Genomic DNA, 17417 nt, shown 5'->3' with positions numbered 1-17417 from the left:
TGCCTGAGACACTTGACCCATCACAATGATGTAACAGCCAGAGACTTGGGGTGTATATTTTTGATTTTAATCATGTTTCCATATTTATTACATTTCACCTTTGCTAGAATGCATCCACGTATGATTCCTGCATGCCTGCATTTTGTGACTCTCATGCCTCCCTCCTACGCTGCATTTAATTTTATTTGTTTGCTTGTTTGTTTATATGCTGCCCATCTGACTGGGTTACTCTAGCCACTCTGGGCGGCTTCCAACAAATTAAAACACAGCCAGACGTCAAATATTAAAAACTTCCCTATGCAGGGCTGCCTTCAGATGTCTTCAGACGGAAGTATAATGATATATCTCTCTGACATCTGATAGGAGGGTGTTCCACGGGGTGGGCCCCACCACCAAGGCGGCCCTCTGCCTTGGAACACCCCAAGGAAGTTGAGCCCAGTGTGGAGTCCTGTATCTTTATATCGCATGACCTGTAACCTTACATACATCAAGAAACGTTTGATGTTTATGACTCTTTGTGTGCCGTGCTTGAACCCCTGCATAAGCTTTGTTACAAATTTGGACTAGAAGGCTCCAGAGCATATGGGATTTCCATGGGGGTCTTCAGCTTCTAAGTGCTTTTGCTTCTCTCCTTCCAGGACTGTTATCAAGAAACCGTGTACATCTGGCTCAACATGCTCACCAGCTTGCTGTCAGAGGCCCCCTCTCTGAAGACGCTGCAGGAGATATTAGTGGTAAGGGAGCCCCCAAGGTGTCAGAGCAGGGGGAAGCAGCAGCTCCCATGCCGGAGGACAGACCCTCTTGAAATGATTGCACGGGGGGCATCTGTGGCCAACTCACTGGTTGTGGGTGCTGATGGTCAAGTGGGCCTCTGTTCTGCTAGCAATGCTTGTGCAAGGCACACAAGATATGTCCTCTGCTGATGGCGTATGGGGAAGGGCCGTGGCTCGGGACAGAGCATCTGTCTTGCATGCCCAAGGTCCCCGGTTCAGTCCTCAGCATCTCCAGGTGGGGCTGGGAAAAGGCTCTCTGCCTGAAAGCCCAAAGGGCCAACTGCCAGTCCTCATTACCTGTGGAACAATGGCTGGGCTTGGTCTAAGGATGCTTCCTGCATTCCATTGCTATGGCTGTGGTGAGGTGTATGTTGTATTGTTGCAATTATCACACACACAAACACACAAATGACAGATTGCAGGGCGGTTCACAACATAAAAATACAAAATCAGAACAGAAAATGCATAATAAAACAAAAGCAACCCAAGAGCCAATTAATATCTAATTCTACTAATGCTTTTTTTAAATGGCTTCTTTTTTCTGTGTCTTTAGTTGTTCTTGTTTTGTTTGTAAGCTGCCTCAAGTCCCTGTCTGGGAAAGAGGTGGGGTATTATTATTATTATTATTATTATTATTATTATTATTATTAATAAACAAATTGCAGCAAACTTTCTCCTTTACAAAACAACCCCTTTTTGCAATTTGTCCCCTCTATGAAGCTTTGTGAATTTGCAAACCTGGATTAAGGGTTGTCCTTCCATGTGATGATGATGATTTCTCTCTCGCAGCACACAAAAGGCTGGATTGACTCCAGAAAAATCAGTGAGCGGCAAAGAGCAGTCAAGACCACCAACGCACTCCTGAAATATGCCTCCGAGCATCTGGACTTTGATGTGAGTGACCAAGGCTTAATGCTGCAATTTCAAATCGTATTGCGTTGGAAAGTTCAGGTGTGAACTAGATGAAAGCTGTATGGCATGGCCATCCCAGGGAAAGGTGCCAGCCAGTGCTATTTTTCTAGAAAAAGAGGTGCCAGGACTCACCATGAACTCACCTCCCTCATTCTCTTATAATGGCAATAGTGCCCACCTGAGAGGTGCCAGTGTTAGCTATTTGCAGTATAGTAGCACTGCAGAGAGCTTGCTGGGGAGACCATGCGTTAAAAAGGGACTCAAAAATAACTTAAACAAGGTTTTAATAACAAAAACAAAAACTCCTAAATACACCAACAACAAACCAGACCCAACCACCAACCCATCCCCCAGGGTAACGGAAGAGCTAAGTGCTGCTCCTTATATACTACACCCAAATGCTGACACAGCTTAATCAATACAACTCAGCACCTGCTGTGTTTCACAGCTGTAAAGCTGGGTCTCGTTATCTTGCTCTGGCCCTTGCTCTGGCCCCTGAAAGACATACACAACTGGTGGAACAATGATGAACCTTTACATTTAAAGAAACCATTCAACATTTCCCCTGCGGTTCATCATTGTGGAACAAAATCATAAAGCATATTTTGTACACGTCTTTCATGAGTAACCTTTGGAAGTGCTTTAGTAAAAATGTCTGCAATTTGATTGTCACCTGGAACATATTGAAATACAATCATTTCATCAGCAATTAGTTTCTTTACAAACTGTAAACGTAACCTTAAGACTCTAGTGCGCTGCGTATTGGTCTCTGAACACAGGATAGCAAGTCCGCTCTGGGAATCAAGGTAAACTCTTACTGGTAGTGTTACTTTCATCTGTAGGTCTGCAAATACTTGCAGATACCATTCCACATCATGAGCGGCCTGAACGCATGCACATAATTCACTCTCTGTTGTGGAGAGACAAATAATGGTTTGTGTCTGGGACTTCCATTCAAATGGACAACCGTTATAACAAAACACCATACCAGACACATCCCTGCAATTATTTTGTTCCACTGCATGAGATGCATCGCAGAAAATTTCAAAACCTTTGTCAATACATGATGTAAACTGCAACCTATAATGTTTGGTATGTTTAAGGTACACTACCACTCTCTTAAGAGCAGAGAAACATTGCGTAGTGGGCTTTTCCACAAATTTTGCCAGAAAGTGAAAGGCATAAGTTATATCTGGTCTTGAGATTCTTTGAATGAAATTTAGCTTGCCTATAGCAGAACGATACAAAGTTTTGTTAGGAAATGGCTTATCTTCACCTGTAAAGGTGAAACCACACACCATAGGCGTATCCTTCCCATTTGCATTTTCTTAAACCCATTTTGAATCAATAAGTCTCATATCTGGGGTTTGTGGTACAAGAGACCAAGTGTTATGCTCTTTTAAAGAAGCTATCTCAGAGTTGATAGCTTTATACCAATTTACAACTTGGTGCTTAGGTAAATTCTGAACATCATTGTAGCTTTTTGGCTCAAAAACCGCCTTATTGGCATACACAGTATTTAAATGTTCATCTGCAAAACGTTGTGGCTTCTGTCTCTTTCTATCTGAACGTCTCAGTCCGGAAGGAGAGTCAGACTCCTCAGACTTAATGGGACTAAGTGAACTACTAGTTTCAGGTTGTAAATCATCATTGTCAGACTGAAGAGGTGCCTGTAGGCTAAGCTCACAGTCAGAAAACTCAAGAGAATCTAACCTCCCCTCGGGTGCCCATGACTTTAAATCATCAAACAGATTATCAGATTCAACAGGCTTTTTGTCTTGTTCCATTAATTCAGAAGCACCATTTCCTGCTGCTGCTGCTGCTGCTGCTGCTGCTGCTGCTGCTGCTACTTCCTCTTCTTCCTCAGTGTCATTTATACCGTTAGTATCTTGGAAAACAGCCATTCCAATTTACAGTTTGTATCATGCTTCTGGTAATATGAAATTTGCCACTTGCTGGTATGTAAATTCTGTACGCTCCCTGCTGGTAGCCCATTAATTTCCCCTGAACACTACGCTCACCCAATTTCTGCTTAGCGGGATAATGCATAATTACATCTGAATCCCAAATGCGTAGGTATTTCAGATTAGGGCGTTTTTTAAACAGCTTCTCATAGGGGGTTGTTAGGATATTTCTGTTCCACCTTAAACAGGGAGCAGGCTGTTGTTTGAGTCACAGTCTGCGTACTTCCGGCTCACAGAAAGTTTATGTTTTGTACATAGCTTTTGTTTCTCTCTCTGTGCCTGAACACGCAGGCAAACAGTCATGTTTTTTCTTTGTTCTGACCAACGCTAAATAAAGTTGTAAATAATGCTCTCCTGAGTGCATCTTTCATTGTGCGAACTCTGCAAAGGGCGTGCACAAGTCCTTGGAATGTGGAAAGCTGTTTCTGAGGCTTGTGTCGCTAATTGACTGATACTGCGTTCCTACGGGAGGTTGATGGATCGTCCGGAGTCGACGTGGGGGCATGATGGCCTTTGTCTCCCTGGCAGTATCCCAACAACAGGTTTCGGGTCCAGATTCACAGCACTTACAGGAGAGTAAGACTGTGAAAGACTGTGAAAGGTATGTGGAGAAAAGTAAGGCTTTTCGTTGCCGCGGCAGAGCCTTTGATGTCCGGCAGGCTAATTTAGCCTGGGAGTCGAGCCAAGCAGGCCTCAAGATTTATGAGCTGCCAAGATAAGGTGTTTTTGAAGGCATAAAGGCTCACGGCTCAAGTAAAAACCTGGAATGGAGTTTTTACAAGCTTCAGATGATGGCACTCAGTGCCCAAAGTTGAATGTCCACAATTATGAGACCTGGGCAATATGCTGTGAGAGCTTGCTGCGACAGTTTGGAGTGTGGCATACTGTGTATGAAGCCCCTCCAGTTCCTCTGACAGATAGATGGAGGGCCCAAGATTCAAGGGCCATAGTCTTATCCGTCTCTCTGGAGGAAATTGTAACACTGGCTGGCAACACGACAGCACGTCAGATGTGGAATGCTTTGAAAGTAGCCCATCTGCCGGTCATCCCAGCCCAGAGTTTGACTGCATCGGAGGTCCTGGCTGTTTCCCAGATCGAGAGTGATTGCAGGGATGCCGAGGGCACCGGTTGCAAGCTGCAGGGGGAGCTAACTGTGACATCATCCCAGGCAGCGTTCCAGCCTCCAGGGGGAGCCAAGGAGTCGGCAGCTAAGAGCTCTGTTTCTCATGAGAGCCAAGGTCATCCTCACAGATACCGGAAGGCCAGAAGTAAACAGAGACAGAAGCCAGCAGATGGCCCAAAGCAGAAGGGGGGTGGAAAGCCCACGCCGGTGGAAAACAAGGTTTTGTTTGCTGGCACAGCTTCACCAAAGGCTAAAGGCAAGTTTGATGGCCAGGAGCAGGGGGGCAAGCAGCAGAAGCCCAAGCCGGTGGAAGACAAGGTTTTGCTTGCTGGAAAAGCTGCTCCAAAGGCCAAAGCCAGATTTGTTGTAGATTTGGGAGCTACACGGCATTTATCAAAAGATAAGCATCTATTTATCTCCTTCACGCCTCAAGATGGAGAGATCCACCAGGCTGATGTTGCGAATTGCAGGAGTCGGAAATGTGAGACTGGCAAGTCTGCACACAACCATCAGAGATGTACTTTATGTTCCAGATTCTGCAGACAATTTGCTCAGCATCCCACAGCTGACTGGGCGTGGCTTTGAGATTTCCTTCAAGAGGAGCGTCTGTGTCATCAGGAAAGGCAAAGAGGACATTTTGCACGCAAAGTTTATAGATGGTTTGTTCTGTATAACTTATGATGACAATGGTGCTGCTGTGTCTAATGTTGAATCTTGTTGTGTTGCACAAGCTAACAAAGTTCTTCATGCAGGATGTATTCACGAGGCGCACCGAAGATTTGGTCACATGTCTTGGCAGGCGCTGGCCAGGATGCCTGGGTTGGTTCAGGGTTTGAACATCAAGCCCTGTAAGTTTCACATGAAATGTGTATCTTGTGCAGAGAACAAGGTGAAGGTTGCTCCAAAAGGCAAGGAGTCTAGCAGGCAGGCTTCCAAACCCTACCAGCTAGTCCATGCAGACCTGGTTGGTCCACTTGCGCCCTCTTTGGGTGGAGCAAGGTACTTCATGGTTCTAATTTATTCTTTTTCCAGGTACATTCATGTGTTTATGCTCGAGCAGAAATCACAAGCGTTTCCTAGGTTCGAGGCATTCTGTGCTTGGTTGGAGAATGCTCACAGTAAACGTATCGGCTGTCTCTTTACTGATCGGGGCGGGGAGTTCACTTCTCAGCAGTTTGAAGCTTTCCTGACTGAGAAGGGAATCCAGCATGACCTCTCAACGCCTAGATCGCCATGGATGAATGGACTTGCTGAGCGAGCAAACCAAACTTTGCTTCAAGGCCTAAAAACCTTGTTGCATGATGCCAAGCTCCCTGAGAAGTTTTGGGGGGAGGCTTTGAACACGTTCGTTTATTCCTATAACAGGAGACTGTCATCACCTGTTGGTTGTACTCCCTATGAGAAGATGTTTGGTAAGAAACCTTACGTCAAGCACATGAGAATCTTTGGTTCTGGCATGTGGGTACACACCCCACAGAGCAACAAGCTTGGGAAGCGTGGGGCACATGGTTTGTTCATGGGGTACGAAAAAGGTGCATACAGGGTATGGATGACTGACTCTAAGTCCATTAAGTTCACAAAGAATGTTGAGTACAATCCTAAGTGGGGGGAAAATGTGGGAATTTTCCAGAGTTACCCAGAGGAAGATGAAGATGATGTGAAAAAACAGATAATGTTGAGGTAAAAGAGGAAGCTGAGGATGATGATGATGATCAGAGTTCGGATTCCAGCTCAGTGGGCAGCGCTGCTGCTGATGTCATAGAATCATAGAGTTGGAAGAGACCACAAGGGCCATCGAGTCCAACCCCCTGCCAAGCAGGAAACACCATCAGAGCACTCCTGACATATGGTTGTCAAGCCTCTGCTTAAAGACCTCCAAAGAAGGAGACTCCACCACACTCCTTGGCAGCAAATTCCACTGTCGAACAGCTCTTACTGTTAGGAAGTTCTTCCTAAGGTTTAGGTGGAATCTTCTTTCTTGTAGTCAGCGACAGTGATGACACAGCAGACTACAAGAGCGCAAAGGCCTCAGTCAGACCATCTGATGCATCTGACAATGAACTGGAAGAACCACTGTTCACCATTGGTCACTTTACTCCTAAGAAGGAGGAGATGAGTCAAGAAGACTTGCGTCTAGTACACAGATCTGAAAGGGCCACAAGAGGCAAACCTCCAAAGAGATTTGCTGATGAGTTTGCTAAGACAGCAACTGCTGTTCTTAGTAGCTCAGAGAAGGTGTGGGAACCTTCAAGCTTCAAAGAGGTTCAGGAGTTGACCTCTAAAGATGCTCAGCCTTGGCTTAATGCCATGAAGGCTGAAGTTGATTCCTTGAATAGGAACCAAACTTGGGAGCTGGTACCGGTAGTCCCAGGAATGAGGCTGGTTGGCAGCAAATGGCCAAGACAGACCAGAATGGCAAGGTTGTCAGACACAAAGCCAGATTGGTTGCCAGAGGTTTTTCACAGGTACCAGGACAGGATTACCACAAGACCTATTCACCCACCGTCAAGTATGAGAGCATTCGGCTGATGCTCAAGATTGCTGCAGAGGAGAAACTGCATGTTTCCCATCACAACATTAATACAGCTTTTTTTGTATGGGGTTTTGGGGGAGGAGCTGTTTATGCTTCCACCTGATGGAATGCAGATACAGAAGGGAATGGTCTGTAAACTGAGGAAATCCTTATATGGTCTCAAGCAGAGTGCCAGATGTTGGAACACAAAACTCACTGAGACATTGCTTTCTCTAGGTTTTCACCAGGGCAAAGCTGATCCATGTGTGTTTGTCAAGGAGGAGGGGCAAAACAAACTGTATTGTTTATGTTTTGTTGATGATCTTCTGATGTTTTGGAAGAATCAGGCTTTGTACCAAAGCACCCTAGCTCAGCTGAAGGAGCACTTTGACATGAAGGATCTTGGTGAGGTATCCAACTATCTTTCTCTGCAGGTGGAAAGGGACCAAGCAGGTAATTTTCTGGTACACCAAACACAGAAAATTGCTGATGTATTAACCAGTTTGAATTTGGTTGATGCAAACCCAGCAGACACACCGATGGTGACAGGTTACCAGGTAGACGGTACTGCTGAAGCGTTTTCTGACACTACAGTGTATAGATGCATTCTAGGCAAGCTGAATTTCATTGCTAGATGTTCAAGGCCTGACATTTGTGGGAATGTTCAGGGGTGCAGGAGAGGATATATTGTGAGATTATATCCTAATCCAATTTGTGCTAACAAGTTCCCAAAATATCAGCAGAGTTTATAGACATTCCCCTTTAAGTTCGCAATGGTAACGGACTTCCGGAGGCGGTGCGAAACGGCAATGGCGGTCCTCTTTACTCTGTGAAGAGGGGCTCCGCGGAAAAGGGTCGTCCGCTACGGCAGAGCGGAGACCCGCTAAGAAAAACCACAGGTAGAGTGAGCCTGTGGTCGTGGGACTCGGCGGGCACCAAGAGCGACCTCGGAAACGAAGAAGGGACCCCGTAAGGGGCTCCGGAACGTGGAGGGGGTAGCGGTGCTGTGAGTTCATCGCTCTTTCCGCGGAAGTGAAGCCGCCCGGCTGCTGCTGATGAGCGCTGACCTTTCTTCTTTGAACATTCGATTTGAAACAACATACTCGTGAGTAAGAAACCCGAGACTTTTGAACTTAAATTTGTGAAATTCGGCTGAAAGCGGGAGACGTTAAAAAGGAAGTCCGTCTTCCGGCTCCGCTTAAAGTATTGAGCAAAGAACTACTAAAGCGGAAGCGCTGAAAGGGAGTTTAAAAGAAGTTGGAATATACCTTGCAAATTCGGATTTGATCGTTTAAAAGTAAAAAAAAAAGTTAAAACTGCACTATAAGTGGACATAGACTGTGATTTTTCTCTCTTCTTCTTGTGGATTACAAAGTTATGAAACCCAGCTCTCGGGCTGTCTAGATACAAAGAAACATCAGACTGCGGTAACTGTATATAAAAGCATAAAGTTACATCGGGCTACTTTGTAAGTTACAAGCAAGGAACTGTTGCATGCACCATTGTTAAGAACTTTTACTCTCTGCAGTTTAAAGTGAACTTAGAGGGTTCTCCCCCTTGTTTTGGATTTTACCTAACTTTTTATTTGGGAATTTAATGGTGGAAACTTTTTATCCTTCTCCCTAATTTCTGGGGAGCTCCCCCTGCTGGATTGTGGAATTTTTAGTCTCTGAGAACTGCTGGTTGTTTTGGAATTTTTACGTCTGGATGTTTACATTCTGGATTGCTTTTCCCATGGGATTTACAATTTGACCTTGATACTTGGACAGCTGTGGAATGAGTGGTGCAGCAAAAACAAGGGCCGCCAAGAAAGCAAAACAAACTGAACTGTTGCAATCAACTTTGCCTGTGTAGCCACGTAGATCATCTGTCCCAATTGTTACAGGTCTGCAAGAAGGACAACCTAAACAGCCAGCTTTTGGGGATATGGCTGCAGGAGGGCTCGACCCTGTCTCTAAAGAAATATTGGACCAGCTGGCAGCATTAAACAAGAAAGCTGATGAACAAGCGGCTAAATTTGACCAGGTGACAGCCACAATTAATAGACTGACAGATCAAGTCGCTCAAAATACACAGGCAATAGGAAACCTTCAAACAACTACAACAGAAAATCGAAAAATAGCCGAGGAAGCAAATACAAAAGCAGACCAAAATAAAAAGAGGATAGAGGAATTAAGAGGGGAAGTAAGACCACTGAGCAGACAGGTCACTGAACAGCAAGCGTATCTGTCCATGGCAGAATTGAAAAACAGGGAAAGTAATCTCAGGCTTAGAAATATCCCAGAACTAGAGAAAGAAGATTTGATTGGTTTTTTGACAGCAGAAATATCCAAGTTCTGGGGTCTGGCAGAAGAGAAGGACTTTAAAATTGTCACCGCTTTTAGATTGGGAAGAGTGGCCAAGAAGGACAAACCAAGAGATTGCTTGATCATTTTGAGATCTAAGCAAGAAAAAGATAATATACTAGGCCTACATTTTAAAAATTCATTGGTGATTCAGGGAAAGACAGCAGAAATCTTCAGAGATATACCAAAACAGTTGCTGGATTTAAGAACTACATATAAAGACCTTGCAAGTTTATTGAGAAACAACACAATCCCCTACAGGTGGGAATTTCCTCAAGGACTATCTTTCAACTTGAAAGGGAAGAAGGTAAGAATCAGAACAGCTGAGGAGCAAGAAAAGTTCCTAAACGACTACGGGGAGGACCTTCGGAAAGGAATAGCAGGTACTTGGCCACCTCCTCCGCCTGGCGCAAAACCAGATCCACTTCCAGACATAGACGACAAGGGAGACAACCCTATCGGTTGACAAATTGATTCAGGATGTCTCTGCAGCTTTTTAGTTGGAACATTCATGGCACAAATTCTCCCGAAAAAAGGAAAAAGATTTTTCATATATTGAGGAAAGAACAATTGGACGTTATTTGCCTGCAAGAAACACATGTGACTAGGCTCCATAGGAGAGTGTTAATCAATAAGAGACTAGGCCAAGAGTTTATTTCATCAGATAAGGTAAAAAAAAGAGGAGTAGTGATATATGCAAAGGAGAGCCTAGCACCAAAGTTTGTGTTTAAAGATGAACAAGGAAGAATTTTGGCGATTGAAATACAATCACAAGGAGAAAAATTTTTGATAGTAGGAATATACGCACCAAACGAGGGGAAATCGGAATTTTATAAAAAGCTGCATGAGATAATGCTGGACCATATTGACTATACTAACATCATTTTGATGGGAGACATGAATGGGGTTGTCTCCACTTACATGGATAAGTCACAAAATCAAAACCCGACTAAAGATGGCAGACTACCTAAGACTTTCTTTGAATTAACAGACAATATGGACTTGATTGATATTTGGAGGACGAAGAACCCACTAGGTAAAGAGGGGACATTCTTTTCTGAGGCCCACCTATCTTGGACAAGAATCGACCAAATCTGGATAACTAGAGGACTGGCACCTAAGACTAAAAAAATAGAGATCTGCCCCAAAACCTGCTCCGACCATAACGCCTTGAAAATGGACTTGAGACTTACACCAGCTGGATCCTTCCGATGGAGAATGAATGACACCTTGTTTAGAGATCAGGAGATTGTGAAGAAGGCCCAAAAAACGTTGAAGGACTATTTTGAAATAAATCTGAACACTTCGGTGGAAAAGAAAATGATCTGGGACGCGAGTAAAGCTGTTATGAGAGGGTTCCTGATACAACAGAATACTATCAAGAAAAAACTCTGGAATGGTAAAAAGGACAAGATTTTGGAGAAGATAAGGGACGGAGAGAAAAAGTTGAGACTTAATCCAAAATCAAAAGAAGTTTTAAGAGAAATAAAATTCCATCAAGCACAATATGCGAAATTGATAAATCAAGAAGTTGAATGGAAAATTAAACAGATGAAACAAAGATCATTCGAATTGGCAAATAAATGTGGGAAGCTGCTGGCATGGCAGCTGAAAAAGAGACAAAAATTGAACTTTGTTACCAATCTGGAGGTTGAAGGAGAATGTATTCAGAAACCAGAAGAAATCAGAAAGTGTTTCCAGAGATACTTCAAAAAATTGTTTACTCAAGGACCTCAAGCAGAGACCGAGATAAACCAATTTCTAAAAAGTCATGGCCTGCAAAAATTATCTCAAGATAAACAAACAGCCCTGAATTACAAAATAACACAACAGGAAATTGAAAGTGCCATTCAGAATATGCAATTAGGCAAATCCCCAGGCCCAGATGGACTTACCTTCAAATATTATAAGACATTGAAGGAATATCTGGCCCAGCCGCTAATGGAGGTATGTAACCAAATTATGGAAGGGAAGGGAGCACCAGAATCGTGGAAAGAAGCCTTCATCACTTTGATACCAAAATTGGAATCTGAAAAGACCCAACTCAAGAACTACCGTCCCATCTCACTCCTAAACGTGGATTACAAAATTTTTGCTGATATTCTGGCAAGTAGATTTAAAAAAGTTTTAAATGAAGTAATTCATAAAGACCAAGCAGGCTTTCTCCCTGGTAGGCATTTGTCTGACAACACCAGGAATATTATTGATGTTTTGGAGCTACTGCAGACAAATTTGAACACGAAAGCAGTTTTGATTTTTATAGACGCCGAGAAGGCCTTCGATAATATATCTTGGAAATTCATGAAGAAAAATTTGGAAGGGATGGGAGTGGGAAGGGCGTTCCAAAATGGTATTGAAGCAATCTATTCAGAACAAAAAGCTAAACTGATAGTAAACAATGTGGTGACAGAGGAGTTCAAAATCGAAAAAGGGACACGACAGGGGTGCCCCTTATCACCCTTGTTATTTATTTCTGTCCTGGAGGTGTTGCTGAACTTGATTAGGAAGGATCAGCGGGTGGAAGGAATACAGGTCGGAGGAAAACAATATAAACTGAAAGCTTTTGCAGATGATTTGGTTTTAACACTACAGGAGCCAGAACCTAGTACAAAAAGAGCTTTAGAATTAATCTATGAGTTTGGTCGGGTGGCGGGATTCAAGTTGAATAAACAAAAAACTAAGGTTTTGGCAAAAAACTTGACATCTTCAGAAATAGATGGGTTCCAGAAGGAAACGGAATTAAATGTGGTTAAAAAAGTGAAGTACCTGGGGGTCAATCTGACTGGGAAAAATTTGAATTTGTTTAAAGATAATTATGAAAAATGTTGGTCTGAAATCAAAAAGGACTTAGAAACATGGTCAAGATTGAAACTTTCCTTGTTGGGAAGAATTGCAGCTGTTAAGATGAATGTATTGCCAAGGATGTTGTTTTTGTTCCAAACCCTGCAGATCGTGGACAGAGTGGAATGTTTTGGAAAGTGGCAGAAGGACATCATGAAGTTTGTCTGGCAGGGCAAAAAGCCCCGGATAAAATTTAAAATACTAACAGACGCAAAAGAAAGAGGGGGATTTGCCCTGCCGGACTTAAGGTTATACTATGAAGCTGCATCCTTCTGCTGGATGAAGGATTGGTTCTTGTTAGAAAACACTGATGTCCTAGATCTGGAAGGGTTTAACAACGCTTTTGGGTGGCATGCATATTTGTGGTACGACAAGGTAAAGTTCCATAAATTGTTTAAAAACCATATTGTCAGGAAAGCTTTATTCATTGTCTGGACCAAATACAAGGACTTACTTGAAAATAAGACCCCGAGGTGGTTATCACCAATGGAGGCTAAGGCCACAAAAATACTCAATATGGAGGGTGGCTGGGCAAAATACTGTGAGATAATAGAAAGAGTTGGAGATAATTGGAGGTTGCAGAGTTTTGAAAAATTGAAAGGCAAGGTGCGAGACTGGTTCCACTATGCCCAAATTCAAGAGATTTTTAAAAAGGACAAAAAAATTGGTTTCCAGGTGGAAAAATCGAAATTAGAGACAGAACTACTTGAACCTAAGACGAAAGTGCTTTCAAGAATGTACAACTTGTTGCTCAAATGGAACACTCAAGATGAGATAGTTAAATCAGCCATGATAAAATGGGCACAAGACATTGGGTACAACATTATGTTTGAAGACTGGGAAAGGTTATGGACCACCGGTATGAAATTCACGGCATGTAATGCCTTGAAAGAAAACATTATGAAAATGATATACAGGTGGTACATGACCCCAGTCAAACTTGCAAAGATATATCATCTGTCTGACAATAAATGTTGGAAATGTAAGGAGGCTGAAGGAACATTCTTTCACCTCTGGTGGACATGCCCGAGGGTGAAGGCCTTTTGGGAAATGATTTATAATGAGTTGAAAAAGGTATTTAAGTATACCTTTCACAAGAAACCAGAGGCCTTCCTCCTGGGCATTGTGGGCCAGAGAGTGTCAAAGAAGGATAGAACCTTCTTTTTATATGCAACTACAGCAGCAAGAATCCTTATAGCCAAATATTGGAAGGCACAGGAGCTACCCACGCTGGAAGAGTGGCATACGCAACTGATGGACTATATGGAATTAGCCGAAATGACCGGCAGAATCCGAGACCTGGGAGAAGAGGCAGTGGAAGAGGATTGGAAAAAATTTAAGGACTATCTACAAAAACATTATAAGCTATATGAATGTTGAGAATTTGCTAAGTTTTGGGAAAAACATGCTTCAGTATTGAGATTTGAAAATGGTGGAAATTAAGTTATGACAGTGAAAAGTCTAAATTTTAGAGTATATAATTAGGTGAAAGCACAAATACGCATGAAACAAGGTATCAATTTGCTGTTTATTTTTCTTTATTGTGAAGAATGCAGGGGTGGAAGATGTGGGGAAGTCCAGTAGATTATGAAAAATGATCTGGAAATGTGAATTTTCTTTCTCTTTTTAAACTTTTTCTTTCTTTCTGTAAAATCGCTTTTGCTGTGTTATTGATGAAGTATCGGACCTTGGAAAAAAAAGCAATAAAAAATAGTATTACAAAAAAAAAATAAGTTCGCAACGGTAACGCTTGCACAGGTTCGCTAGAACCTCTATAATAATTACTCTCGTAATTTCCCCTTTTATTCCCTCTTAAAATACAAGACACGACACAGTCTTTATAAAAGAGTTTACTCACGTTCTGTTCACAACATGATCCCAGAAGGCAGACAGCTTAAAAAGGTAAAATACACTCAGAATCTATCTTGTAGTAAGATAGTCCCGTCCTCTCTTGGCTGAGAGCCAAGAGGGCATCCTTGGATGTTTCCTCATCGAAGGAAGATGGCAGAGAGAGAAAATGGCTGGCTGCCCTGTGCCTTTATCATTTACCTGCACAGGTGAGGCCACACCCACCTCTGGTCACATGCGGAGGAAGTCCGTCCCCAGGAAGTTTACCTGCTTGCTACACTGACATCCCTCCCCATGTTCTAACATGTACACTCTAGGAATGTTGTCATTGACTGCTCCTGTGTTTACATCCCACAACATAGCTGTAAGCACTAACCTGCTTAGCAGACATGCTAACAATCCTACTGTTCAGGATTGGAAAGCTCTGAAGCACATAGGCCGCTATTTGAAACAGACTTTGCACTACAGGCTGAGGTTCACCAGTCAGAAGACTGAAGGTCTTGAAATCTTTGCAGATGCTAGTTATGGAAGTGACACCACGGATGGTACAAGCACTTCTGGAGTATGCTACATGTACAACCACTGTCTGTTTGGTTGTGCAAAAAGCAGATGACAGTAAGCCTAAGTTCCTGTGAAGCAGAACTCAATGCTTTGTCATTTTCACTCATGGATTGTGAATGGTTGATACAACTGTTTCAGGACATCAGAGTTTCTGTGAAATGTCCTATACAAGTGTATCAAGACAATAGATCCTGTTTGGCTTTGCTGAACCCAGAGAGTTGCAAGCAAAGAACCAAGTACTTGCAGATTAAGCTACATCGTGCAAGAGAGTGTATTCAGAAAGGACTCATTCAGGTGTCCTACATGCCAGGAAATGAAATTCCTGCTGATCTGTTGTCTAAGGTTGTTAACAGAGAACAACTTAAGGATTACGTACAGAGGTTGCAATTGGGTTGAACCACAGGTACTACAGGTTACACGGAAAGGGGGAGGATGTTAGGATATTTCCGTTCCACCTTAAACAGGGAGCAGGCTGTTGTTTGAGTCACAGTCTGTGTACTTCTGGCTCACAGGAAGTTTATGTTTTGTATATAGCTTTTGTTTCTCTCTCTGTGCCTGAACACGCAGGCAAGCAGTCATGTTTTTTCTTTGTTCTGACCAATGCTGAATAAAGTTGTAAATAATGCTCTCCTGAGTGCATCTTTTGTTGTGCGAACTCTGCAAAGGGCGTGCACAAGTCCTTGGAATGTGGAAAGCTGTTTCTGAGGCTTGTGTCGCTAATTGACTGATACTGCGTTCCTACGGGAGGTTGATGGATCGTCCAGAGTCGACATGGGGGCATGATGGCCTTTGTCTCCCTGGCAGTATCCCAACAGGGGTGACATCTAAACCAGAATGATAACTGCGATTTCTAACGTAACAAAAGGCATTGAGCGCTTCAGCCCAAAAGACTTTGGGCAGATTAGCATTGTGCAGATAAGTTTTAACCCCTGCCTGCAGGTCACGCTGCACAACTTCAACAAGCCCATTTTGCCAGGGACTTCGGGGGCAAGATAACTCATGAGTAGTCCCCTGCGCTTCCAGGAAATTCTCAAAATCCCCAGAAACAAATTCCCCGCCCCGGTCAGTAAACAGGTTCTTAATTGGTTTGTTAAAATGCGTTTTTACCCAGTTGCAAAAAGCTCTGTACTTCTCAAATGCTTGGGACTTCTCAGCTATTGCATAAGTCCAATAATATCTAGTATACTGGTCTATCAGGGTAAGCCAGTACTTAGAACCTCCTAATGATGGTGGGAGTGGCCCAACTAAATCACAATGTACACGCTCAAATGGCTCAGTTACTTTCCTATCTGAGCACCTACCCTTGAGTGCAACCTTAATGTTATTCTTGCAACAGGATAGACATTGCGTAAAGAATTTACATGGTTTTAAGTTTAGGCCATTAATAATATTCTTTGTCTTAGTTACATCAGCAAAATTCAGATGTCCCAGAATTCTGTGTGCTTCATGGGCACACCCAGAATGTGGCCTTACATTCCTCAACCCCTGGCTTGACTGTGCTGCTCTGCAATTTATAGGCAATTGGGAGTAGGTGCGAAAATACAGTCTATATAAACCATCAGATTCCCGGGCATACAATAGACGTTTGTTCCCATCGAAAAACTCACACATTGACTTTAAGAAACACACAGTTATGCCTTGATGAGCAAAACATCTTACTGACAATAAATTGTCCACTGACGGGCAGTAAATGCAGTTCGCTATCGTAATGTTTAAAGAGTCAAATTTAATAGTACCCCTGCCAAGCGACTGCAAGACTTGTGAATTGGCTAAATGTACATTACGAATTTCCTATTCAAAAGAAATAAACAAGCTTCGATCGTTGCAAATGTGCTCAGATGCTCCTGAGTCCACAATAAAAGATTTCCACTTGGCACCTTTAATTCTTTTACGATCTGTAGTCCGAGCATGAAAAGCTCGCGGCTCGTTTCTGTCTTTATGGTACGGTGTCGGCTTCTGGGCTGACGACCGTGACTGATGAACAGAAACAGACTTGGGAGTACTTTGCTTTCTTTTGGATCTGCAGTCCTTTTGCAAAATGTCCCTGCTTATTGCAGAACCAATAATGCTTTGCAGCTTTAAATGCAGTCGTATCACCACAAGTTTGCATATGGCGTTTCTCATTGTTTCTGGAAATAGGAGTGCTTATGGCACAAGCCTCCCTTCTATCCAACTCGCCCATTAATCTTGCCATTACCCCTTCCACAGTTAATTGTGCTGGTGGAATGGCAGATATCTGGCTAGCTACACCATCAAAGTCCTCATTAAGGGAACAAAGAATGATAAAAACATACTGAATATCAGGTATCTCCATGTCCCTTTGAATTAATTTGCAGCGTATTGCCTCCAGACGTCTCAAGTGTGCTGCCAAATCACCACCAGGCTGCAACTTGGTCTGGTACAGCTGCTTGAAAAACATCAATGCAGACGCTGACTCTTTTCTAATATGCACTGCTGCAGACTGTCCCACATTTCTTTGGCAGTTTTCTTATTTCTTATATAGACTACTTGCTGGTTGCTAACTGCCAAATTAATTAT

The 17417-nt window shown here is 43.0% G+C and overlaps 1 protein-coding gene across 1 annotated transcript in view; it reads left to right on the top strand.

The window, feature by feature from the left end:
* Positions 1-17417, top strand: part of LOC114590002 (maestro heat-like repeat family member 5) — a 45885-nt gene that overhangs the window by 12806 nt on the left and 15662 nt on the right. Inside the window, exons 9-10 of the mRNA XM_077930220.1 lie at positions 639-734; positions 1563-1667. Of these exons, the coding sequence (XP_077786346.1) occupies positions 639-734; positions 1563-1667 (201 nt within the window). The remainder of the gene's footprint in view (positions 1-638; positions 735-1562; positions 1668-17417) is intronic.

The sequence above is a fragment of the Podarcis muralis genome, chromosome 6, assembly GCF_964188315.1.
Source record: "Podarcis muralis chromosome 6, rPodMur119.hap1.1, whole genome shotgun sequence".
Lineage (NCBI taxonomy): Eukaryota > Metazoa > Chordata > Lepidosauria > Squamata > Lacertidae > Podarcis > Podarcis muralis.
This window is presented reverse-complemented; position numbering and strand designations above follow the sequence as displayed.